This window comes from Verticillium dahliae, genomic scaffold, assembly GCF_000150675.1.
Source record: "Verticillium dahliae VdLs.17 supercont1.23 genomic scaffold, whole genome shotgun sequence".
Lineage (NCBI taxonomy): Eukaryota > Fungi > Ascomycota > Sordariomycetes > Glomerellales > Plectosphaerellaceae > Verticillium > Verticillium dahliae.
The window spans coordinates 115201-138891 of NW_009276931.1; the positions used below are offsets into that span (position 1 = coordinate 115201).

At 57.6% G+C, this 23691-nt stretch overlaps 8 protein-coding genes across 8 annotated transcripts; 2 read left to right on the plus strand and 6 right to left on the minus strand.

The window, feature by feature from the left end:
- Positions 1-260: 260 nt before the first annotated feature.
- On the minus strand, positions 261-1190 carry VDAG_09091 (uncharacterized protein; the record flags this gene model as incomplete). Its single annotated transcript, XM_009655393.1, has 1 exon — positions 261-1190. One exon carries the CDS (start codon positions 1188-1190, stop codon positions 261-263), a length of 930 nt encoding a protein of 309 aa, XP_009653688.1.
- A 983-nt stretch (positions 1191-2173) lies between these two features.
- VDAG_09092 (uncharacterized protein) lies at positions 2174-4122 on the plus strand (the record flags this gene model as incomplete). Its single annotated transcript, XM_009655394.1, has 4 exons — positions 2174-2341; positions 2397-3190; positions 3238-3392; positions 3443-4122. The coding sequence occupies 4 exons, from the start codon at positions 2174-2176 to the stop codon at positions 4120-4122; spliced, it is 1797 nt and encodes a 598-aa protein (XP_009653689.1).
- A 548-nt stretch (positions 4123-4670) lies between these two features.
- VDAG_09093 (2,2-dialkylglycine decarboxylase) lies at positions 4671-6083 on the plus strand (the record flags this gene model as incomplete). Its single annotated transcript, XM_009655395.1, has 1 exon — positions 4671-6083. The coding sequence occupies exon 1, from the start codon at positions 4755-4757 to the stop codon at positions 6081-6083; it is 1329 nt and encodes a 442-aa protein (XP_009653690.1). The 5' UTR covers positions 4671-4754.
- Positions 6084-6359: 276 nt separating this feature from the next.
- On the minus strand, positions 6360-8261 carry VDAG_09094 (peroxisomal membrane protein PEX30; the record flags this gene model as incomplete). The annotated part of the gene is made up of 2 exons (XM_009655396.1): positions 6360-6878; positions 6927-8261. 2 exons carry the CDS (start codon positions 8259-8261, stop codon positions 6360-6362), a joined length of 1854 nt encoding a protein of 617 aa, XP_009653691.1.
- Positions 8262-9773: 1512 nt separating this feature from the next.
- On the minus strand, positions 9774-13946 carry VDAG_09095 (uncharacterized protein; the record flags this gene model as incomplete). Its single annotated transcript, XM_009655397.1, has 1 exon — positions 9774-13946. The coding sequence occupies one exon, from the start codon at positions 13944-13946 to the stop codon at positions 9774-9776; it is 4173 nt and encodes a 1390-aa protein (XP_009653692.1).
- A 1889-nt stretch (positions 13947-15835) lies between these two features.
- VDAG_09096 (binuclear zinc transcription factor) lies at positions 15836-19507 on the minus strand (the record flags this gene model as incomplete). Its single annotated transcript, XM_009655398.1, has 10 exons — positions 15836-16117; positions 16190-16945; positions 17031-17106; positions 17174-17253; positions 17303-17519; positions 17566-17812; positions 17873-18085; positions 18303-18457; positions 18955-19296; positions 19440-19507. The coding sequence occupies 10 exons, from the start codon at positions 19505-19507 to the stop codon at positions 15836-15838; spliced, it is 2436 nt and encodes an 811-aa protein (XP_009653693.1).
- A 377-nt stretch (positions 19508-19884) lies between these two features.
- On the minus strand, positions 19885-20785 carry VDAG_09097 (uncharacterized protein; the record flags this gene model as incomplete). Its single annotated transcript, XM_009655399.1, has 2 exons — positions 19885-20541; positions 20597-20785. 2 exons carry the CDS (start codon positions 20783-20785, stop codon positions 19885-19887), a joined length of 846 nt encoding a protein of 281 aa, XP_009653694.1.
- A 1026-nt stretch (positions 20786-21811) lies between these two features.
- Positions 21812-22982, minus strand: VDAG_09098 (pyridoxine biosynthesis protein PDX1; the record flags this gene model as incomplete). Its single annotated transcript, XM_009655400.1, has 1 exon — positions 21812-22982. Exon 1 carries the CDS (start codon positions 22775-22777, stop codon positions 21812-21814), a length of 966 nt encoding a protein of 321 aa, XP_009653695.1. The 5' UTR covers positions 22778-22982.
- Between the last annotated feature and the right edge of the window lie 709 nt (positions 22983-23691).

Here is a 23691-nt window from a genome sequence, read left to right on the forward strand (position 1 = left end):
GATGCTTTCCCAACGACTGCAGCCAGTCTTCCGAACTTTGTCAGGATTCCATCGTCCGACCTTTCCATCGTCCGACCTTTCCATCGTCCGACTTAGTTTCATATCAATCGATCACCTCGGATGGCATTCACAAATGGTCAAGCAGGACACCTTCAGCTGCGAAAGCACGACGATGCCAAGAGTGCCCATGCGCGGATTGACATTCTTCCGCCGTGTCGTCACGACCACTCTTGCGATTCTCTCGTGACAGATGACTCATTCTAAACAGACTGCAAAGCCGGGAGACGGTGTCGCGTCATCCTCCCCCATTCCTCCAGAGATGTCAGCTCCGCCGGCAGTTCTTCCAACACTGGTCCCATGTCAACCTTGAAGGGCTTCTCGGGCGCTTCGTTGTAATACGTGTACGCCGTGTGCATCTGCTTCATGATCCTCTCCGTGTCCAGCCCCGCCCGTTCCTTCATGGCCGCGCTGATCTTGTCGCAAAAGTCATCGACCGTCTGATTCTCATAGCCCATGGGCCGCTCCCACGCCCGCGACAGCTTGTCCGCCAGCTGAGCCAGACAGACCGTCTCGGGCCCGCCGACGGCAAAGTTGCGCCCCGCGAGCTCCGGTCGCTCCATGGCGGCAATCATGAGGCGGGCGACGTCGCCATGACAGATCCACGACACCTCGAGGTCGGGCCTGTGACAGTACACAATGGTCGACCGCTCAGCAATCGGGGGGTATGCCCATCCTTCGAGGAGATTGTCGAGAAAGACCACTGGCTGTATGCAGATGACGGGCAGGCCTGTCTCGCGAAGTATCCGGCGCATGTCGATGCGGTCGTCCTGGGACTTGATTCCACGCTTCGTGTCCGGAACTGGCATGCTCGTGTTGAAGACGAGGAGGCGAATGGTAGGACTTGATGATGCCGCTTTCCCGATGAGCTTGGCAGCAGCAATGACCGGTTCGGTGGCTTGAAATGAGGTCGACGGCAGGTTGAGGAAGACAACCTCGGCGTCCTTCAGAGATGCCTTGACGGCGTCTCCATCTGAAAAGTCGGCGGCGCATGTCTCGATTGGCTTGTCGTTAATGGCAAGCGGCTTTGGATTCCGGCTCACTGCAACAGGGTCGTGACCCGCTCGTGCGAGGGCCTCGACCTGAGCCGCGCCTTGCACACCCGACGCCCCAAAAACCACCACTTTGGTCATGATGGTGCAACTCAAGCAAAGCTATCAACCTGTCGTGAAAGGTGCAAAGAAAAGCATGGTTACCAAGCAGCACGTCGGTCGCTTTTGGCCACTCAGCTCAAATCGGTCCTTTCCTGCTTATTCAGGTACGCTCTGCATCTTGACCCGATGTTACCGCCGATCACGGACAAGATTTTCCGAACGTCTCGTGGCTACCCGTCCCGCTGAGTAGAGGGGCCCATTGAATCTAACATTTTCCTCTGGAATGCAGCCAATGGAGCCAGCTCCTACCGTTATCTTGGCGGCAGTGCCTGTTTGCTCGTTGTGACCCAGGGCATGCAATACTCATCAGCCTTGCAAGGCGACGCCATTTGGAGGCTGGTAATGGTGGGTTCGAGAGTCTACACCGGGAAACCTTTCGCGGGTAGCCGCTCACTGTACCGACGCTCCCCGCATGCTGGTTTAATGCCAAGCACCCCTGTAGTGCTGTGCAGACTAGGTCAGAAACGGCGATGCGGGGCCCCAGACCATGTCGTCGTTAGACAAGCCAGGTCAGAGACGGGATAAGCTGGTGAATAGATGTCATGCATTCAGGACGCCAGGGCAAGCCTGGACGATCACAAGCGGGCGGATGAGGCGAAGCGCCTCTCTGGAGTTGCCTCCCTGGAGAGCCATCTCCATCACACTTGGCCCGAGTTCCGATGGCGTGTCCCCAACGCAGAGGGCCATGACGATCTTAAGACCAAGCCTTTCACCACGCCTTTCGGGGAAGCGGGAGTAGCCCATCGCCAGAGCTAAGCCTTCAGTGAGGAAATGTGCTCCCGGAAAGCAAGCAGGCTCGGATCGCTGACTCAGCCACGGCGAGTGTAGCCTGGACGTTGCCTGAGATGTTTCTCTTACTAAAGGAGACCCGCGCCATCGCCATATCTCCAGCTCAACGATCTTGAATGGCAAACGCATCGGTGCCCTCTCAAGCGCCGTATTAGAGGATCCAGCTGTCCGTCATGGCTATCACGCCAGCACCGCACCAGACTTCCGACTCGGACGGCCTCGCCTACGATGCTGGTGAGAAGGAGATGCATCAGCAAATCGAGCATGCAAATACGTCCATGACACCAATGGACAACGGAGAGGATGGAAAGCTCACCAAGGAAACTATTCTGGCCTACATAGTAAGAATATCACTCCCGTCTTATACGAGAAACATTGCTAATTTGTATATTTCAGGCAATGTGCGGCCAGATCAACGCGTACATCATGTCCATGCTCATCCCAGCAACGACCCTTTCCTACATTAATGCCGAACTCGGACCAGACCCCAACTCGACGTGGATTACTCTGAACTGGACGTTCGGCGCCTCGATGATCGTCTCCATCGGCGGACGTCTCTCTGACATTTTCGGCCGCCGCTACTTCATGATGACAGGTGCTTTGATATCCATCTGCGCCTGCCTCGTCGGCGCGAACGGGCGTTCTATCAACCAGATGATCGCGTCAGGCGCGCTCTTCGGCATCGGCTCAGGGTTCCAAGAGCTTTGCTACGCCTGCGTGCAAGAGGCCGTGCCCAACCGCTACCGCGTCATGGCCGTCGGCGGCCTAGACGCCAGCTTGGCGCTCGCCTTCTCGAGTCCGCTCGTCAGCTACGCCTTCATTGCGCATCAGCACATTGGTTGGAGGGGCGCCTACTGGTATCTGTTTTCATTCCACTGCTTTGCGTTTTTGATGCTATTCTTCTTCTACAACCCTCCCGATTTCGAGATGAAGCATCGCGAAGATGGCGAGACGAAGTGGCAGCTGGTAAAGCAGATGGACTGGGTTGGTGTCTTTCTCTTTCTTTCAGGCGGTGCTCTGTTCTTGATCGGTGTCAACTTTGGCGGCCGCACCTATCCGTGGACGCATCCCGGGACGTTATGTCCGATCATCATAGGAGGATGCTGCTTTATTGCGGTTGGGTTGTGGTGCACATATGCGCCGTTGAGATATCCTCTCTTCCCACCAAAGCTGTTCAGGAGAGTGCGCGAGTACGTCTTTTCCCTCGTCCGTATAGGGCATGGCTGATAGCCTACAGGTTCGACATGGTCATCGTCGTCTGCTTCGTAGGCGGCATGCTCTACTACAGCATGAACGTGCTGTGGCCCCGCCAGTCACAGGCATTCTTTGTGCCCGAGGGCGACATCATCATGCGCGGGGTGTATGCCACCATCTTTTCCTGTGGCACTTGGAGTGCGTTGCCCCCGACCAGTATCCGTGGATTCGTTTGCTAACATCCCCAGCCGCCGGCCTCGTCGTCGTCTTCATCTGCTCCCGCCTGCACCACGAAAAGTGGCAGCTTGTAACCTTCACCATTGTCCAGACCGCCCTCATCGGCTCAATGGCCTCGGTCGGCGCCAACGACGAGGCCCAAGCCATAGTGACAGTGGTCCTGGCTGCCACGACCATCACCCCGCCTCAGCTGCTTTCATTCATCATGCTGTCATTTGGCCTCGAGGATCAGCGAGATCTGGGCGTTGCCGTTGGCCTCGCAGGCACGTTCCGCCTGTTTGGCGGTGCCGTGGCAACGGCGATCTATACAGCCATCTACACGAACCGCTTCAACGAGGTCCTCCCGGGGCAGTTAACGGCTGCGATTCAGGCCTCGGACGTTGAGTTCTTTGAAGGCCTGCTGCAGTCCATGATCAAGGCGGCGACACTCAACACACGCACAGCTTATGAGGCGGTTAGCGGGGCGACGCCAGATCTCGTGGATCGGGTCATCGAAGGGGCGCGCGAGTCCTATGTCCAAGGGTTCAGCTTGGTGTATCTCGTAGCGATAGCTTTTGGCGTGTGTGCTACCATTGCGGCGGCGTGTACAGTGAGCACGGACCGGAGCAAGAAGAACAACGACAGAGCCGTTGTCATGAAGGACGAAGTGCTGAAGAGGGATGCGATGCTGCAGAAGAAGACGGTGGCATAAGAGGCCTGGAATGCGATGGGAAAAATATAGATAAATTTAGTGGCACCTTCTCTACGTAATCGATTGAATTGGCTCCAGTGACTATGCGCGCACAATATGAGATACCGTCGGGTGCAAATTTGGGTTCTGCGGCCTTGCTTGACTCGTGGGGGCTTCGTCCTCGCAACACAACCTGCCTGCGATGAAGCAGCAGCCCCTCACATATACCCAATCATGCCAGTCAATTTTGACCGCGTAAGACAGTTCGATAGTCACTGCAACATAATGCAGACGGGTGTGGATGTGTGGATGATTGGCTTGAGCCTGCTGCAGCTGGAGATAGGAGACGGCCGCGGGAAACTCTTCGCCGCGGATGATGTCCTCCCCGCGGAAGATGACCGGCTTCACCACAGTCAACACTGGCGTACATTGCTTATAGACCTCATACCTCTGCCCAGTTTCCCGCGGACGCAATGTGAGATATAATGTCAGGCTTGAGGGGCAGATTGAGAGCTCCTGCCTATATAAACCCTCGATAGACACTTGCAAGTTGCTCATGACATTGTTATCGCTCCTCATCCTCCTCCTCCCCCTTCTCATCTTCCCTCAACATACACAATCCTCCACTGGCCAGTATGGGCTCCGCCATTGCCATGTCCGACGCCGTTGACCCGGCCACCTTCTGGCCCCTCGCCTCGAAGCACATCCTGTACACGGGCGTGCCTCCGTCCCCCTTCATCATCACCAAGACCAAAGGCACACGGCTCTACGACTCGACGGGGCGAGCGATCCTCGACTTCACGTCGGGCCAGATGTCGTCCCTGATCGGCCACGCGCACCCGGAGATCGCGGCCGTCATCAACCACCACGCCGCGAACCTCGACCACCTGCTGTCCAACATGCTGACGCAGCCGGTGCTGGACCTCGCGCAGGCGCTGGCGTCGCTGCTGCCGGCGCCGCTGACCAAGTCGTTCTTCCTGAGCACGGGGTCCGAGTCGACCGAGGCGGCCATCCGGCTGGCGCAGACGTACACGGGGCGGTTCGAGATTGTGGCCTTCTCGGCCTCGTACCACGGGCTCACGGCCGGCGCCGCGGCCGCGACCTACTCGACGGGCCGCCGCGGCGGCATCCCCAGCGCACCGGGCCACATTGCCTTTCCGGCGCCGTACGCCTACCGGTCGCCGTTCCGCCGCGCCGACGGCGCCTACGACTGGCGCGCCGAGCTCGACTACGGCTGGTCCCTCGTCGACAGGCAGTCGGTCGGGTCGCTGGCGGCCTTCATCCTGGAGCCCATCCTCAGCACGGGCGGCATCCTCGACCTGCCGCAGGGGTACCTCGCCGCGCTGGCCGAGGGGTGCCGCGCGCGGGGCATGCTGCTCATCTGCGACGAGGCGCAGACGGGCGTCGGCCGCACGGGCCGCATGTTCGCCTTTGAGCACGACGGCGGCGTCACGCCCGACATTCTGTGCCTGTCCAAGACGCTGGGCGCCGGCCTGCCGCTGGCGTCCGTGACGACGTCGGCCGAGATTGAGAGGGGCTGTCGCGCCAAGGGCTTCCTGTGGCTGACGACCCATCTCAACGACCCGCTGCCCGCCGCCGTCGGCGCCAAGGTCCTCGAGATTGTGCGCCGCGACGGCCTCTGCGCCGCCGCCGAGGCGAGGGGCCGCCAGCTGCGCGAGGGCCTGCTGCGCCTCCAGGACAAGTACTGGTGCGTCGGCGACGTGCGCGGCAAGGGCCTGCTGCAGGGCATTGAGATCATCTCAGATGCCGAGACCAAGGCGCCGGGGTCGGAACTCGGCCAGGCCGTGTCGGAGCGGGCCATGGAGAGGGGGTTGTCGTGCAACGTCGTGAATCTGCCGGGGATGGGTGGCGTGTTCCGCCTGGCACCGCCCGTGACTGTGACGGAGGACGAGATTGCCGAGGGCCTGGCTATCCTAGACGAGGCCTTTGAATATGTGCTGAACCAACAGAAGAAGCCATAGGTTGATAGGATATCGAGAGTGATAGAGCCTGATTCGTATAATGTCCAGTGGTGTCGCACCGTTCATCCGGCTGTGATGTCCATGATACGTGTTCACGATCAAATTGGCGCATGTGCTTGGCCTGGTTGTTCTTTAGAGTCAGCTGGAAGAGGCGTCCACACGTAGGTCCGCAGAACGACAGTCGGATTAGGCTTCTGGTTCCTCAGGGCCACATCAGCACAAGCACCACTGACTGCAACGCAGCCTGACGGCATTTCATCATCTTCATTCAGGCTATCACTCGAGACTCATCCTTGCCTCGTCGCCTATTCCCCATCCTGGACCGCCTTGTCCCTGCAGTGCCAAGTTGACCCGTCTGCCAACGTCATCCACGCCTGCCTCATCACCGCTCATGACCTCGCTCTCTCGCCTTCCCTTCTTTCTTTCTGGAGCACCTTCGACGGCCGTCGTACTCGTCGCTACCGAGGTAGACGACTGGCCCGTTCCTCGCCTTCGCAATGGCTTGCGGAAGAATGATCGACCCCCACCGGAAGACGACAGGGATGCCGGGGCCTGTTCGCTCGCCCCGTCTTCGGAGAATGGCGGTAGATTATGCGTCGATTGCGTTGGTGATACCATCTTCTCGGAAAGTGTGCTATAAACGTGTGTTGTTGGCTGAGATGCTGCTGTTGTCGCTGCCGCCGCCGCCGCTGCGAGCTCCTCCTCCGAGATCTCGACGAGCTCGGCATCGCGGTACCACTTTCGGCGCCGTGTCCACTTGCCCCAGCCATCTTCCCTGCGACGGCCTGCTTGCCACTGGTCTTTGTTAGTTCAGGTCCCAATCCGCTGGCCTCGGATACGTACCTTGTTGTCATAGTAAATCCAGCCATTCTTTCCGGCTTCTCCGTCAAAATCCGTCTCTTCAGCAACATCATCAGTCACGCCATCGACGCGCCAACGGCTTCCTGCAACCCATCGCCACCTCATCTTGCTGCCGTCCTCGACGTCAGGCAACTCAAAGACATCCTTTGCTGGGACGGAATTGTTATGCTCATCCGTCCATGCCGCACGCTCGTAGGCAAACAAACTCTGTGTCCAACCCAGACCGACCCATCGTCTCTGGTTCTCGTACAGGATAAAGGTAAATTTGACCCCAGCATCTCGTCCCGTGGCGTTGTTCCCGTGCTTGTGGCTCCTCTGACGGAGGGCTTTCGTCAGCTCGGAGGTCTGGCGATCAACCTTCGGCACAGGCCCATCGGCCGATGCCGTGACAACATCAGAGTCGGGCTGAGGCGTAAGCTTGCGATCGGGCTTTTCGAAGCGCAACCCCGTGACGAGAGCCACAGTCTTCCTCACAGTCGCGCTCCGCCAGAGAATGGTTCTGGCAACCTTGGCCACGCGCGCGTGCCATGTCAAGACGAGCGTGCCGAGCAGCAACACAACTCTTCTGGTCGTGATGATCCTCCAGGGCGGCAGAGTTAGGGCCCACCAGAAGGGCGTGCAGAACAGGATTCGCACAAACAGGGCCGTCAGCGCGGGTCTCGTCGTGGCACTGGTAGGCGTGCGCTGCGTGCTCAGAAAGTCCGTCAACTCAAGGGCCGGGCCCAGCAGCACGTTGCACCGTCCCGTGAACTCCTTCAACGTCTCGACAATCTCGTCCAACGTCTTCTGGTGGCGGGTGTGTGTGATCTCAGAGCCTGAGCGTGCATGTCCCTTCTGGTTTCTTGTCGGTTCGGGGTCGCGGTCATCCATCCAGCCGCTGCTGCTCAAAGGGCTGTAACGGCGGGAGTACATGGCGAGAATGAGGCCGAGGACGAGGACCAAGGGGCCGGCACTGCGGATGACGACATCGCCGTAGAGGACGATGGCCCACCAGGCACAGACGAGGAGGAAGCTCTCCCAGGGGTCACCCGTCGTCCAGCTCAGCAGCCCAACGGCCTTGTTCATGGGTAGGAGAAAAGAGTGCGAGTAGGCGAGGGCGCGCGTGATTTGTGGCGGCGTGGCCAGCAACAGGGGGCTTTTCTGGTGTACGAGAATGGTGGATCGACGAGAGGAGCGGGAGGGGACGGATGCCGACAGGGTGACGGGCGAGAAGGAGGCAAAGGTCGGAGGTGCGCCGGAGGGTGCCGAGTTCTGGGGATTGTCGTCGGCCATGGACGAGGCATCGTCGCCGCCTCGGGCGGGTTTTGGGGTCGCCATGTGGGAGAGCCAAGGCGTGTCCTAGCAAGTAGCGACGTTAACGGACCTGCCGTTGTCTGATGGCGTCAAGGTGGAGGTGGAGGAAGGTAAGTGGTAGTAGAAAGCGACGAGTCGTGCTGGCTCGCCTGGCGTACCCTGCGATGACGTGGGAAACGATATCGCACGGGACAGGTGGGTAGAGTTGGGGTACACCGAGGCAGGGTCCCACGCGCGGCGCGCAGATGCTTGTCAGCGCAGGGAGTCGCGCGTCGACCGTCGACCGTGTTTGGGGCGGGTGGGCACGGTGATGGGATGAATGGTGATGAAAGGGAGAGAAGAGTTGGGTGGGAAGTGGACGTGGGGATGGAGGCGGAGATGGGAATGGAATTTTTACTCACGAAGGCAGCCATGAAATCTCGCGACGCGGCTCCAGGAGGAAAGACAGAAAGACGGAAAGACAGCAGGAACGACCAGAGTCGGGCCTCGACTGACTGACGATCAGGCTGCGTCGGTGTGCCAGCTAGCGGTACCTCCGCTGTGGCTGTAGGGAGGTGAGTAAGGCAGGTAGCAGCACTGGCGCAGCGGTGGCAGCAGCACCCGCGACGCGACTGATGGCAGGCGAGATCGAACAGTCTGGCAAGTGCGTGCAGTTGGAAGGCCCTTCCCTTCGCTCCTCCAAGCGCAAGGGCAAGGTCAAGAACAGGTGCAGTTGCAGGCGCAGGTGCAGGTGCAGGTGCAGCGACAACGAACAGTGAAAAGCAGGCGCGACGATGTGGTCATAACGTCATCGCCCTGCTCCCCCAAAGGGAAAGAAAAAGAGGTCAAGTCGATCGATGGTGGTCCACCAAACCTCACGACTGCCGCCCCCGGAATGTTCGGCTTTGGCTGGCCAGGCCTTTGCGATTTGAGTCTTGGCGTCTTGTTGCGATGCGCGAGGAACCGCTCAATGTCAGCCGAATGGACGCTCAACTCTCAGACGAGATGCTCAGCGATAGAGGGGAGAGTCGTGGGCAGAGGAAGAAACGCAGAGCAAACGAAATAATGAATCTCCGTCACGCATTCCTCCCACACCTCGGGAGCATCCCAGCGTGCCCAGGCGCTGACTGATATGCTCCCCTCCACTGGAGCTCCCCCTGCTACAGCACCCCCGCCTTCTACGATCGGCCCCATCCTGTCGGCAACGCCGCGATCACATGCAAAAATCATCGTCCCTTATGCTCACGTGTCGCGTCAACACCATGATCGGACGTCACGAGACCAACATATGAGGCGTTGCACGTAGTCCAATGGCAATGTGATTCTGGCTGACGATGATCCCTTCAGTAGCGAATTCCAGCTGTTGATCACCATGGAAATCCCTCCAGCAAAAGTCCTGCCCAAGTCCTACGAACTGCCAAACTCCAATGCTTGAACACCTTGCTATGCTACCCGAGCACCGACGGCCGTCTGAACCACAATCGCGGTTGCGGCGGATTCTCATTGCTCATTGGAAGCAATCTGAAGCAAAAAGAAGAGAAAGGACTCCGGCTCCCTTCACAGGGGCGGCAGCGTCGGTCCATTCAGCATCGTTATCGCTGGATTGACATTGCGCATCCAACGCACAAACTTCAAGCTCTGCATCTTATTTCGACCACTGCCAACAGTGAATGTCATCTTCTGCTCCACCATGCCTTCCTTCGGTTTCAAGATGACCTCGGCGCGAGATTTATCTGCCGTTTGGCTGTACTGCATGCTCTGAACGGCCCGTGGGTCAATGGCCACGTCCATTTCGTCTGCGTCGCTCGTTCTCGCCACGCCCGCCTCGTCCACAGCCAAGCTGAGAGAGAGCGATGGGTGGGACCACCGTCGGTTCCCTTGTTTAAACGATGACACGTTCCACACGGTGCCGCCTGCGCCAGGCTCGGCTCGGGCAGCCGGTGAGCCGGGGACAGGCGACGGAGCCGCCGGCGTCGACGTGCGGGATCTCGCCAAAGGTTCTGTAACCGCTTTCAAGCTGGCTTCGTTGGCCGATCTTGTCGGTGCGTTGGGAGTTTCTGGTGCTGGCGCTCGAGACGGCTCTGATATGCCGTCTTGAGCGGCCGGGGCTGTCTTTGGCGGTTCTTCTGGAACCGACGTTGCCGCCGTGGGTGTTGCTGAGACCGGCGGCGGTACTGGTGTCGTCTTGGTCGTCGGGTTCTGTTCTCCGTCGTCTCGAGTTGCGGGCACTGGAGAGGGTATAGCAGTATGTGTAGGAGCTCTAGCGGTTGGTGAATCAGATGTCCGAACAGCTCGCCAGCGATCACCCGGGTCTACCGCACGTGGATCGGCGTTCATAACAATTGGCTGGGAAATCGTAGAGGTCGGTGCGGCATTGCTGCCCTCGACGGGGCTGTTGCTTGTCGACGCTCCGTTGACCCTGGCGGTCGCGCTGCTACTAGTGGCAGGCATGTTGCTGGCCTTGGCTGCCTGGTTTGACGTAACGTCTCCATCTCCATCCCCGTCGCCGTTCTCTGCATTGTTTGACGCCCTTTTCGCGTGCGATTCTTGTGCCAATGTCGTGGGCTCGTCGGAAACAGTCCGCTCAGCAGACGGTACCGCAATAGAGTCTTTGACTGCTCGCTGCGGAAGAGACCCAGGTGTTATACTCCTGGCAACCGACGGCTCATCGTCCTCGGCACCTATTACCGGGGCCTGATCCTCATTCCCGTCCTGTGGAGGCTGCTGCGCCGTCTTTTGTCCTGGGCCGTTAACAGCAGTGCTGACCGCTTCCGCCCCATTCTTGTCAGACGCGTCAACGGCGGCGGCTGAGACTGGGGGCTTTCGACCGATCACTTCTTGAATGGCCTCCGTAGCAACCTTGAGGCACGCCTGATCGACAAGCCGTTGGCGAGCTTGATCCACGAAGTCCTGCAAATTCGTCCCGACAACTCCGCCCGCGGGTGCTGGCTCATCCCGGGTACTCTCCTGTGGAGGTTCCTGTGGAGGTTCCTGCGGAGGTTCCCGAACCACTTGAACAAGTGGGCGGGCTGTCTCTGGAGTCTCGTGTCTCCGAAGCTCGGGTGTCTTGTCAGACGCAGCTGGCGGACTAGTCTCCTGATCTTCGATCGCTGCAGTAAGCTGGGACGCCTTCTTGGCCAGAGGGGTTCCCAATTGAATCGAAGGCTGGTCCCGAGGTGCCCGAGGCGTGACCGCCATGGCTCGCGTATTTGGCTCTTCCTCCTGGGTGCTTTTGCGAGCACGCCGGCTCAATGGCGAGAGCACCAGGGGTGCATCTTCCATGTCAATGTCATGTCCCACGGACTGCTTCTTCGTCGAGGAGCGAGTGCCGGCTGCTGCTCCAACGCGAACAGGGGTCACGGGACGCACAGCTTCCGACTCGGTGGCCTTGGAACGTAACTCTTGAGCACTCCTGCCTGGCGGCGGTTTCGGGTGCCGCGAGGACTGCGAAGAGGAAACTGATTCAGCCATGTCTCGATCATCAGAGGCGTGGTAATCGCTATCGCTGGCATGGTCTTCCATAGGCGGACGACTGCGCCGCTCGGGCTCTTCCTCAACAGCAGACTCGCTATCAGAGTCAGTATCATCGATCTCAGCAATGCGTTGGGCATCCTTCGGGCGTCCAACGGCCGAGGCAACAGTTGAAGCTCGCGTTGCTCCAATGGTGCCCGCGCCCAAGCGGCCGTTCGAGAATGGACCCAGACTTGCAGGCGCTTCCTCGGGATGGCATCGGAAGTACCACTCGCGTGCTCTGATCTGTGGGTGATTTGCATTTCTTTTAGGAATGGGGAAGAGATTAAAGTTCGAGAGCTCCTCGGCGCGAGCCCAACCTTCTCGGTTGTCCTCTGTTTTGGTGCCCTCGAACCAAATGACGGGGAACCAGCGCTTTTTAACAAGTTTGCCGCCGTCCTCGTAGTCGGGCATCCATCCAGCGATGCCCTGAGCATCGTAGGCATAGCAGGCTTTGCGTTGTGCCTGCTGAATAAGTTCTAGTTGACTCAACGTGGTACCGGGAAGACCGCAAATCGTGAGGTCCTTCCACGCCAGAATCATGACAATGTACTTTTTCGTTCTGTCGAGATACCAAAGCTTTGGGGTCGCATAGTAGAGTTTTCCAGCCACGGGGTTGACGATAATTTCTCGACTGGAGGACTTTCGCTTGTCAACCTTATGGAAGTGAGATATTTTGTGTGTCGCGTTTACTCCCGGCTCAACCCGTATTTGTTGACTGGGCTGCGATGTATGGGCTTGATGTGAACCCTCTTCGGCTGTTGTTCCGGCGGTGGCAGAGTCCGTGATCGAAGCTGTTTGATTCTCTTGAAGAAGAGATTCGGTTGAAGGTAAGCAATAGCCGTTCTCAAACGCTTTGGTCACAATTGCGTTGTGCTTGCACATCTTCTCGTCATCGCAGTCGACGATGACGCGGCCGAGTTGCTCCAGGGCCTGGGGGTGATGACGACTCATCTTACCATGCGCTATGGAGTCAAGATGTTTCGCCGCTGCCGTGAGAGCTCTCTGCCTAAAGTGGACGCCGTGCTCTTCGCAGTAGAGAATGTAATATTTACCGTCATCCCATTTTATGATGGTATGCATGTACTTGGGCGTGCCTCCCTGGTGCACGTCCTCGAAACGGATCCTTCTCTCCATTGAAATGTTGATATCCGGGATAGGCTTAGGCACGTCACTTTTTCTAAGACGCTTGGTCCGCTCATCGCTTACTTCCTTTTCGGATACTGTTCCAGTGTCCGCGACTTCAGACTTTCGCTTCTTTTGCTGGAACAACGTTGGGTCTAGTCCGTGGTTCGGGTTTGGCGATGGGTTAGCCTGCCGAGGCCATGGCTGCGTCTTCTGGGGTCTTCTTTGATTTGGAATGAAAGCCTGCGTCTGTGCTTGTATTGCTGCCTGTGCCTGTGCTGGGGCTTCATCCTGGGGTTTCGCTGAGGCTTTACCATGAGACTCTGTTGGAGCGGACTGCGGTGAGGCCGCGTGTGCCTGCAAATGGCTGTTTGCAGTCTGTTGCAGTTGACGCGGAACAGGGGAGGCCCTCGGCGTCGGTTTAGCAGACAGGATTCTCGGTGTGCCAGCTCGACCAGCATCGGGCTGCTGCAGAGGCGAGTTGTTGCCTGATCGGTGGGAGGGTCCGCCAACAGAGGTGTTGCTGCCTGCAGCAGGGTTAAGGGGGGACGGCCGGAACGAGGCCGGGGGTTGCGATGCGTTTCTTGGCGAGCGTTGCTCGGTGAGATTTGATGGCAACGGTGTCGAACTGGGAACTGGCGATGGTTTGCTGTTTGCCAACGGCGAGACGGCGGGGCTAACTTCCGACATGCGAGGACTGGCGACGGGGGTGCTCACGGGGACTGGTTTCGACTCGCTGTACATGGTACCCATCCTCGTGAGCAGGTCACGCTCTTCTGTCCTCTTGCCTTCGAGTATGTCTTTCTTCCTAGCCTCATATGATAGCTGCAGTTTCTCAAGGTGCAGATCTCGATTCTCCAGGAGAAGATACCGCAGCATGCCCTTGACATCTGGCGGCACATCTTGGCGATACAGGAAGGCCAGTTGCTGGTTCTCACACTCAGCCTTGATCTCGCGTTCTCTGATGACAAAGTCATCTTGGGCAACCGCACTGAGGCGGTTGTAGAGATCCTCAATTCGCTGCAAATCACTCATGGTGCTTGAAGTGAAGTAGCGGCTCGAGGCAGCTGAAGTCTGCCGCTGAGGATTTGCCATGTTGGCGTGAAGTGGGTTCGCCAGATAAAGCGCGTCAAGCTGCGATGATTGTGAGTATGCTGATGAGGGACGTAGTCAATCTTGATGGGTCCATCGCCATATGCCGCGCTCGACTCGGAGACTGAGAATACTCGAAAGCGCATGACTGCGTTGGTAGGTGCATGAGAGCAGGGTGATCTAGCAGGACAGGGATGGTGCCGCGGGTTGGTGTGAGGGAAGGTACAAAAGCAAGGCGCGCGAAGACTGGGAAGGTGCATTGGTGGGAGTGCTTTCGGCATAACAGAGGCAGGAGGAGGGCAAATCTGGAATCTAAGTACAGGACTTGGGATGTGGTACCCTAGACCTGGCGCCGTAAGGCGACAGATAGCCATGACGGCAAATAGCCATGACGGCAAATAGCCATGACAGCAAAAGGTATTTGTCCAAATTGGTGTCGGTGTAGACAGAGAATTCGCAGTTTGCGAGCAAAGAAAGAGAGACCAAGAACTCACCAAGCGATCTGAATTAAGAGAAGAATGGCCGATACTGGGTCGGCAGAGGTCGGAGAGTCGAAAGTGGGGAGGCGCTGCATAAACGAAGGGCTGCAGGAAGAAACACGGCACGGATGGAGTTGTGGTGGTCGTAATTATGCAGGAGTGGGTTGACTCAGCGCTGAAGGGAAGCAGAAGACTGCTTCATCAGCTGTCGCCTGCGCAGAGGCCAATGCACGCTGCTAGGTTCGGAAAGAAGCAGAGATGGAAGAGAGACGGATTTGGCGATCCCATGAATCGCGCTGGGATGGCTTCAGAAGTAGAAAAGTGGACGAAGGAAAAGAAGAGGCGGATGGGGGTAGAAACAAGTATGTGGAAAGACAGATCGATAGCGCAGTATCTGATGACCATAACGCTTCTTCGGTTTCAGCGGAAAGACCATTGGGGCGAGGTGCAAAGCAAAGCGGAGGAATAATAGAGAGCTAATCTAACAGAGCGCGCACGGTGTAATGCCGTATTGTAATTCGTCCTTACCGTCGCGTCATCTATCACATCCAGTGTCCTTACAATTCCTACGGCATCGCCTGTTGGGCCCCTAAGGAGCATCTTCCCTGCCACTCGGTGCTTGCTGCGTATTTATCAGGTAGTCTTGCTCTTCCCAGATACCACGTAGAATGCTCATGCCATTCAAGCCTTGCTGCAGTTGGGTATCTGTCCTCCAAATACATGGCAAAGGGGGATAGGCGAACAGGTTGGACGGGCCCCACTCGAGCCGTGAACTCCTGTGGACTCGCACAGTGGCTTTTTGTAGCGCCTGGGCCTATTGAATTCTGTTTGTCTGAGAAGACGTATCTGATCCTGGTTCTTACCGGCCGCCAAACCTGAACTTGCTCGGATGACAGACCCACGTAGACAAGGGGGGGCGCCAGCATGTTACCAACCAACCAGGCATTGATACCAACACCTCGATCATGCCAGTCTCGCACTGAGGTATCGCTATCAACACCCCGGCTCATATGGCGCTGGAAGTATGTAACAAGTGTGCGAATTTATATTGATAAAGCTTTGCTCAGAATCTCGTGCATCAAACTACATATGATACAACTGGTAATTGACTTTTACAGACTTGTACATTGAATGAAAGGAGGCGTACGACAGACGCAGTCGATGATCTATTCATGTTTCAGGTCGGCGATCCGTACGCAAACTGGTACATATAAGGTTTATTCACTGCAGATGTAGCTCACCAAGTGATAGCACGACTGTGCCGCCTCCCCCAGGCCTTCCCCGCCTGACACCTCCAAGATAAGAGCTCTGCGCCAGGTTTTAATTGGCGACTTGACAAGAGAAATGGCTGTGGAGCAAGGAAGTCCAAGTCTACCGCTGCCAATTCATTTCTCCCCCCCAGCTTCCCTGTTCTCACCAAGTCATAGCCTCGTACGGATACCTCAACCCCAGAGGTGGCGATTCAGCTATAGTGTTCGTCCACCTCATCTCGTCCTCATCGTGAATTTGACTCGTTCCCGCGAGTCCCTCGAACCCAGACTTCTCGGATGAAATCGTCTGCGTTGTGCTCGATTGCGGCGTGATCCCAGCAAGCGTAGTATCATCAGCTCGTGGAGGGCCGTGCAGCAAGCAAAAGTTGACCCCCGGGGAGTCGGCCATCTTCTCAGCCAGTTTGGGGGCCAAAAACTCAAAAGCCTAGTGATCGGTCAAACTTGGAAAATGAAACACACAGGACCGCTGATGAATGAAAAGAGAGCTCATTCCTACCTTGGTCGCGACAGCAGATTTGATCCCCAGATGATGCATATCGATCGCCAGCTGATTCGCCAACGAGGCAACCATGGCATTGTTCCGACCCACTGTGACGAGCATGCCCACGAGAAAGTCCATGCTGCTCTCGCTCTGCTGACTGTGCTCTGCTGCGAAATCTTCGAGAAAGACGAGAGCTGCCATGTATGCCGCAAAGGTCAACATGGCGTTTTGCATGGTGGCTTCAATGTCGGGCACCATGCGGAAGACGTGCAAGATTTCCTCCGCTGCTGGCAGGAGTCTGTTCTGGCTCTGGCGGACTGTGTGCTCTGGCAGAATGTCCCGCAGCGGCCGCATGGTCCACTGCGCCGCTCGGTGGAGGGAGATGATGGCCGCTTGGGTCATGACGTTGACGAAGACGGCGTTTGCGGAGCGGATGTTACGTGGAAGGCGTAGCGTTTCGGGGAGCGCCATGAGCAATGTGGCTAGGCTGTTGTCTATGTCTCTATGCTGTTTCCAGTACAGGCCGTTTTTCACATCTTCGGGGTTGCCTTCTGCAGCTGGCTGCTCTGTGTGCTCCATCGTTTCATGGAAGAGGTGGGCGGCGAGGATCCGGCCGGCAAAGGAGGAATATCTCTCGCCTGTCTCTTGCAGGACGCTCTTCAAGGTGCGGGTCTTCTCCTCGACACCGCTCTTGAATGCCTCCTCAGAAGCTGGAAGCAGAATGTGAATGTGCAATTTCTTTAGCGTTGCTCCATCGTCGGGTTGAAGGTCCTCACGTCGCGGTCATTCACCAACGCAGGCCAGCCCGTGGCACCGCACACAAACCTGTCGATGCAGAACACAACCCACCACGTACGTCGCCGCTCCTCCGTCTCGGTCCAGTCTCGCGCGGGGGCGAGTATGGATCGAGCTTGCAAAGCTTTTCGATCGAGCTGGTGCAAGTTAAGCATCTGAGCGATGCGGACGCTACGGCCAAGACTTGTTGATGCACGCGAGTACCACATCTGTCGGGCCTCAAAGTTTGAACACAGAATCCAAAATTGGGCATGGCGTAAGGTCAAAAAGTACTCGCCTTTCCCCTAGCCAACAACCGTCAGAGATTGCCAGGAATGTAGCGAGTTTGCTTACCTTCATCTCATCAGATTCGGCATAAGCCCGTGCGCGCTGATAGAAAGGCATTGCCAGCTGCTGATGTACACGGTTTACTGTGGCTGCAGAGGCCATGACAATGTACTGGAGACACATTGGAGGGCGCATATGGGCTGGCAGGTAGAGAGACGCTATGTAGCGCTCCTGATGAAGCATAGGGGCCGCGTGGTGGAGCTCAGCGAAGAAGATGGCCGTTCTGCAAAAGTCAGCTCAGCCGTACACCTTCCAGTGCACTAACTCACAGTTCCTCTATCAGTTCGATAGCAGGTAGCTGCTCAAATAGACCGAGCCTTGAAATTTCAGTCTGGGATGTGCGGTCATCGTATGGCGGAGTGGGCTGCACTGCAGGATGCGTATGGATGGGCAGGCTACCGAATGCTGTCCCAGTCGGCAGAAAGGGTTCAAAGTTGGTTGTAGCAATGTCGGGAAAATCGTCCGTTTCAGGCTCATTGGCCGCACTAATGATCTTGATCTTGTTCTCGAGCTGGCCTGTGGGCATGTCGGTTAAGTGGCTTGTCCTGGGTCCATACTAGTCCGGTCCCAACTTACCCAGCTTGGCCTCCAACTCACGCACCTGCGTCCTCTTCCCAACATTGGTCCGTCTTGAGCCCGGGTATTCACAATCCTCATCCGCCTTGACACAGCGCGAGCATCGTGGCGTGGCACGGTCGCACTTCAGCTTCCGACCCCTGCACCTGCGGCAGGAGATCCGGATGATAGGAGGGGGCTCATGGGGTTGCGGCGGCGGCCCATCGGATGACCCTGGGGTCGCCATACCCGAAATAGTGGCTACGCGTGTGGCACTGTGGGCTCAGTGGTGCAGTGTCGTCGACCTCTGCGTTCGGAGTGCGCGTGTTTGTATGGAAACTGCTCACATGCAAGGATGAGTTGATGATGCTGTGCCTCTAACGCGTGCCGGGTTACGCTGACACTGCTGACATATCCCGGAGCTGATGCTCCACCGCGGTGTCCGACGAACAGCGAAGTGGGGCTGACGCCGGATGCTCCAAAAGATTCGTTTTGAGCAGGAATCTTTCACAAGTGTAAGCTATTTGAGACTTGTGCTCTTTGAGACCTGTGAGTATATAAGCCTGAGTTCGATGCTGGGCTTCGGACTCTGAAGTTTGGTTACGTCTGTGTTCAAAATAGGCTTTCAGTCTCTCTGACTCACTCTACATAAAAGATCCAACACAACACGCAACTTCAACGTCTTTGCAGTAGTCCTGCTTCTCTTTCAACGTCCATCATAAGCTAGCGCAATCGTAAAACGAATCTTCCATGTTACCTAAGTTGTCCGAGGTCGGCACAATCATAACGATTATCGTGTTGAAGTTTCTCTGACCACGGCAACGACATAACATCTAAACAGCACTGCCCAGGTACTCGTCAGTAATTTCATCGACGACAAGGCTATGAGGCTGCCTCTGTGATCCCCAAATGCAAGAATCTTTTGACGGTGCCACAATGAATATTTCTACTGAAGTCATTCGAGTCTGCCTTGCTGGCGTAGGGTCTGTGCTTTCCATTCAACGCCATGAACAAGTTGACGTTGACACCGTTGCGCACCCGTATCAGTCGAGGGTTGTCTTATGATTGGTCTTCACTACAAGCTGATTAATGTTTTTCAGAACCCTCTCTTCGGTCGTGGACGACCAGCAGCTATTGTCAGAGGACTGTAAACGGGAGGCCCAGGGGGCGATCCTGGGAACGACAATCCCAAGGCACTGTCAGAGCGTGGTTTGGTCAGAGTGCAGAGGTCTTCCGCACGTGGTCCGCAAGCAATGAAATAGGTACGGGGCTGTAATGCATCTGAATTCTGGACCTTAGCCCTCGTATACACGTTTTCGTAGTATTTAGCCCCTGACCAGCCCCCTTGTTGCGTAGCTCCACAGGGGCCTCTAACAGGCACTGACTGTGGAGGCACATGAAAGGGCCGCACATGCTCTTTGGAGTACCAAACTTGGGATGTTCTGCTATTCTGGGTCATAATTTGATAGCAGTGCTAATATCAGACGCTTTACTCTGCTTATGCCTACGTTCTAGCAAGGACTTTGAAAGGTTCTCCATTATTTGGTATGCAATTGATGTATGGACGTGTCATTTATCTGCGGCATACTGCTTCTGATTTAAATTTCCCCTCGACCTGGCCTTAGCCTTGATCAAGGGGGAGGGCGAGAGGGCCATGGTTTCGCTGGGCTCGCAGCTACGACCAGGAGTCTTCCCCTTGAGCACCAGTCCTGGGCAGACAGAGGTACTAACTCAAGACGAACAACGCCATTGGTATCGCCAAGGCAAGCGCTCTTATACTACCTTTATAGAAGAAGTGCTGAAGATTAATAGTGTCATTGAATATATCATCTCCAGCCTCGATCAGCTACTGCCGTCGCTGCTAACTCCCCTAGGACATTTGAAGAATGCAAGACACGAAGAGGCGTTGAACAGGCTCATGAACTGGTGGACTAAGATATTCACATCATATAACAGCATATAGATAGATCATCATATTCATTCGCTACAAACCATCTACACCCCTTAAATCATTATCATAAGGTAACCCCCCTCTACGTCTTAGCAGCATCCAGATACCGCTCCAGCTCCCTCTCCGTCCACGCCCACAGCGCCTCCTCCATCCTTCGATCGCGCGCATGCATCGACGCCTCGCCAGCAACACCAACCGGAAAATAAAACTCGCCCGACTCCGCCTCAGGGCTAACACCAGCCCACAGCTGCGTCCCCACGCCCGCCGCAACAGGCGTCTGCAGGACATCCCCGAAAAGGCGCACGAAGCGCACAAGCGGCGCGAGAACCGGCCAGCTGGCCGCGACGCCGCTGGCGATGTTCGTGTTGACGACGCCCGGGTGCAGCGCCACGGAGCGGAGCGCCGGGTGACGCACGGCCAGGGCGTGGGCGTGCAGAACGTTGGCCACCTGGGAGAGGCTGTAGCGGGAGAAGCCCGAGCGGGGGGCCATGTTGGTCCTGAGCGTGTCGAAGTCGGCGGGGTCGAGGAAGGGGGCCCAGGCCTCGGCTGAGGAGGCGGCTGCCGTCTTGAGGAGCGCCGGCAGGAGGAGCTTGGTGAGCAGGGCGTGGCCGAGGTGGTTGGTGCCGAAGTGGATCTCGTAGCCGTCCTGGGTTGTGCTGGGCGGTTGGGCACAGATGCCGGCGTTGTTGATGAGGAGATCGAGACGGTCTGGCTGGGCGTGAAAGCCGACCACTGCCTTCTTGATGCTGTCGAAGGATGCGAGGTCGTAATGTGATGGGTGCCGCGTCGGGGACAGCCCTCTGAATGTCCGCAATGGCGTCGAGGGCCTTGGACTCGAATCTGGCCGCTAGGAAGATCATGGCCGGATTATGCTTGCAGAGTTGCAGCACCGTCTCCTTCCCGAGGCCATTGTTGCCTCCGGTGACAAGAAGAACCTTGCCTGAGAGATCGGGAATGTCTTGGTCGAGGTTGAAGTTCACCATCCTGTCGATCTAGTACAAGCGGCACATGGCTTATGGGAAGTATACGATGCGATTCATATTACAGCTATATATGTGAACTCTAGTGAGCGTCTCACCAGAGAAGACTCTCAGACACTCACTGTTAGTAGCGGAGATTGCACTACGCGTCTAGCCCGTTAGAGTTTCGGTTTCGCGATCTATAGGCTTTGCACCAATTATGCGAGCCTTCAGTCGCGAGGCGGTACGTATAGACCAGGACGATGGCGGATAACGGCAACATGCTGAAGCGCAAATGCGTCCAAGACCCCCGCTGACCGATTCGGTAGCATAGGATACCCCGTGTCAAGGATGTCGTCTTTACTCCGACTCGAGAATACGCTCAAGGGCAGCAGCGGACTTTGGTTGCGGCGAGCGGAGTTTGTCGAGTTGTTTCGGCTGCCAGAACTGAGGCGCACGCCAACAGTGTCAATGATTCGCCCAGACTTGTAGCTTTTGACCATTGAGTACCGTCGGCGTCGGGGGTGAGATAGGTGACCCTCTTATCAAGTATGACTTGGGCGTCGGTTCTTGAAAGAGCGGCATACTGAGGACGAGAGTTATTCGTAAGCTCGTTTCTCTACGGTTGCGGAGGTTTGGTAGGATTGAGAATGTAGTCACTGCGAAAGATTGTCTTATATGATCGCCTCAGCGGGTGGAGATTCGATGGACTATGGCGGCAACATGAATCCCTTTGTTGAACCCATGCTTGTTATCAGCTCGTTGTGGAAAGGTTGTTCCGACACCGTCCATCATGTTTCAGCACGGCGTCGTCCTGGTATACAGCACAATTAACGACGCCGCCATGGCGTAGAGCACCACATCAGGCACAGCAGTGATGGTGAATCAATAACCAATTTCCGAGGCCGCGTATCTGTTGAATACCTGTGACCGTTCCCATCCGTACGCCAAACGCATGCTTTGTGTGAATACTTTTCTTCTTTCGTGTTCGTGGTGTTGCACATGTTCATGGTATTGCCCATTTCCTCCCAAGCACCAAACACAAGGCGCCTACCAGCCGCGGGTGGCGAGCCTCTCGCTGTCCTTCATGGTGTCGCAGTTGATGCCGACCATGGCCTCGCCGAGGCCGGTCGAGCACTCGGCGAGCACGGCAGCGTCCTGGTAGTGGGTGGTGGCGCGGACGATGGCGCGGGCGCGCTTGGCGGGGTCGCCGGACTTGAAGATGCCGCTACCGACAAAGACGCCGTCGCAGCCGAGCTGCATCATGAGGGCGGCGTCGGCGGGGGTGGCGACGCCGCCGGCGGCAAAGTTGACGACGGGCAGGCGGCCGAGCTCGGCGACCTGGCGCAGCAGGACGGGGTCGGCGCCAATCTCGCGGGCCATGGCGCGGATGCCCGTCTCGCCCTCGGTGGCGAGCAGGGCCTGGGCGCGGGCAATGTCGCGCTTGACCGTCTTGACGTGGGTGACGGCCTCCACGACGTCGCCGGTGCCGGCCTCACCCTTGGTGCGGATCATGGCGGCGCCCTCGGCGATACGGCGCAGGGCCTCGCCGAGGTTGCGGCAGCCGCAGACAAAGGGGGCCTTGTAGGGGGACTTGTCGACGTGGGCGTCCTTGTCGGCGGGGGTCAGGACCTCGGACTCGTCAATGTAGTCGACGCCGAGGGCCTCGAGGATCTGGCACTCGACAAAGTGGCCGATGCGAGCCTTGGCCATGACGGGGATGGTGACGGCGGCCTGGATCTCGCGGATGACGGCGGGATCGGACATGCGGGCGACACCACCGTCCTTGCGAATGTCGGCAGGGACGCGCTCGAGGGCCATGACGGCGCAGGCACCGGCCTCCTCGGCGATGCGCGCCTGGGCGGCGTCGGTCACGTCCATGATGACGCCGCCCTTGAGCATCTGGGCGAGGCCAGCCTTGACGGCGAAGGAGGCTGAGGCATTGTTCGGGATGGGCGTGGCGCCGTTGGTGGTGGCCGAGGTGCCGTTGGCAGCGCCGTTCTGAGCGTCGGACATGATGGGAGGTGTGAGTATTGTCTGGGCTGAAAGGGGAGAGCAAAGCAAAGACGAGCAGTCAATTGGGCTTCGAGACGGTGAAGAGGAGAAGAAGAAGGAGGTGTGTCAAAAGTAGACCAGAAACGGAGAGGCGAGATGTCTCGGTAGGAGCCGAAGCACGACTGGGACTGATGATTCACGAGGCGGGCAGGGGCAGGTGAGAATCGGGACGATGCGGGGTCGTGAAGTAGGGAAGCAGCGACAGGGAGGGGCACTGGGAAGGGGCGGGGCGAGGAGCACGTTTATATCGCGCCAGAAGGCCACAGAAGAATGCGGAAAGAGGCGAGGGAGAGAGAGGCCGGGGATCTGGCTGTTGGCAGGCACAACACAGCGGCGGTCCGCCCACGCTCAAAACTTTTTTTTCGCCGCCAGTTCGGAGACGGAAGGCGCAAGGCGGAGGGCGCAGGACAAGGGCGTGCCACTAGAGGCGTGACAGCCTGATGCGGGCGCCTCGAGGTACCGGTACTTCGATGGAGGGGTCGTGGCGGGGTCGTCAGGGCCTGGGCCGGTCTCGGACGGGGGAACAGGCGCGGCTGCCATCGGGATGGGCGGGACTTGGTCTCTGCCCAAGCTTGGGTGAGGCACCCCGTACCTCTGCCACGCCCACGAGCTCGCCGCGCAAACGACGCGGCCGCGGCTCTGGCCACCCGCGGCGCTGCCTCGAACCTGTCGCGAGGCGCTGTGTCATTGGCCAGCACGCCAGGTCTAAACTGGTTCGAGCAGCCCCGAACGAGGCGCCCCGACCCCGGAATCCCTCGGCGGGCCTTGGGCAAAGTGCCGGCGAGGTAGAGGTACTTGGGACCCTTGACTCACTTTGTTCGCATGGGCATGCACCTTCTGGTCGGACTGTCATGGCGAGCGGCCATCTCCATTTG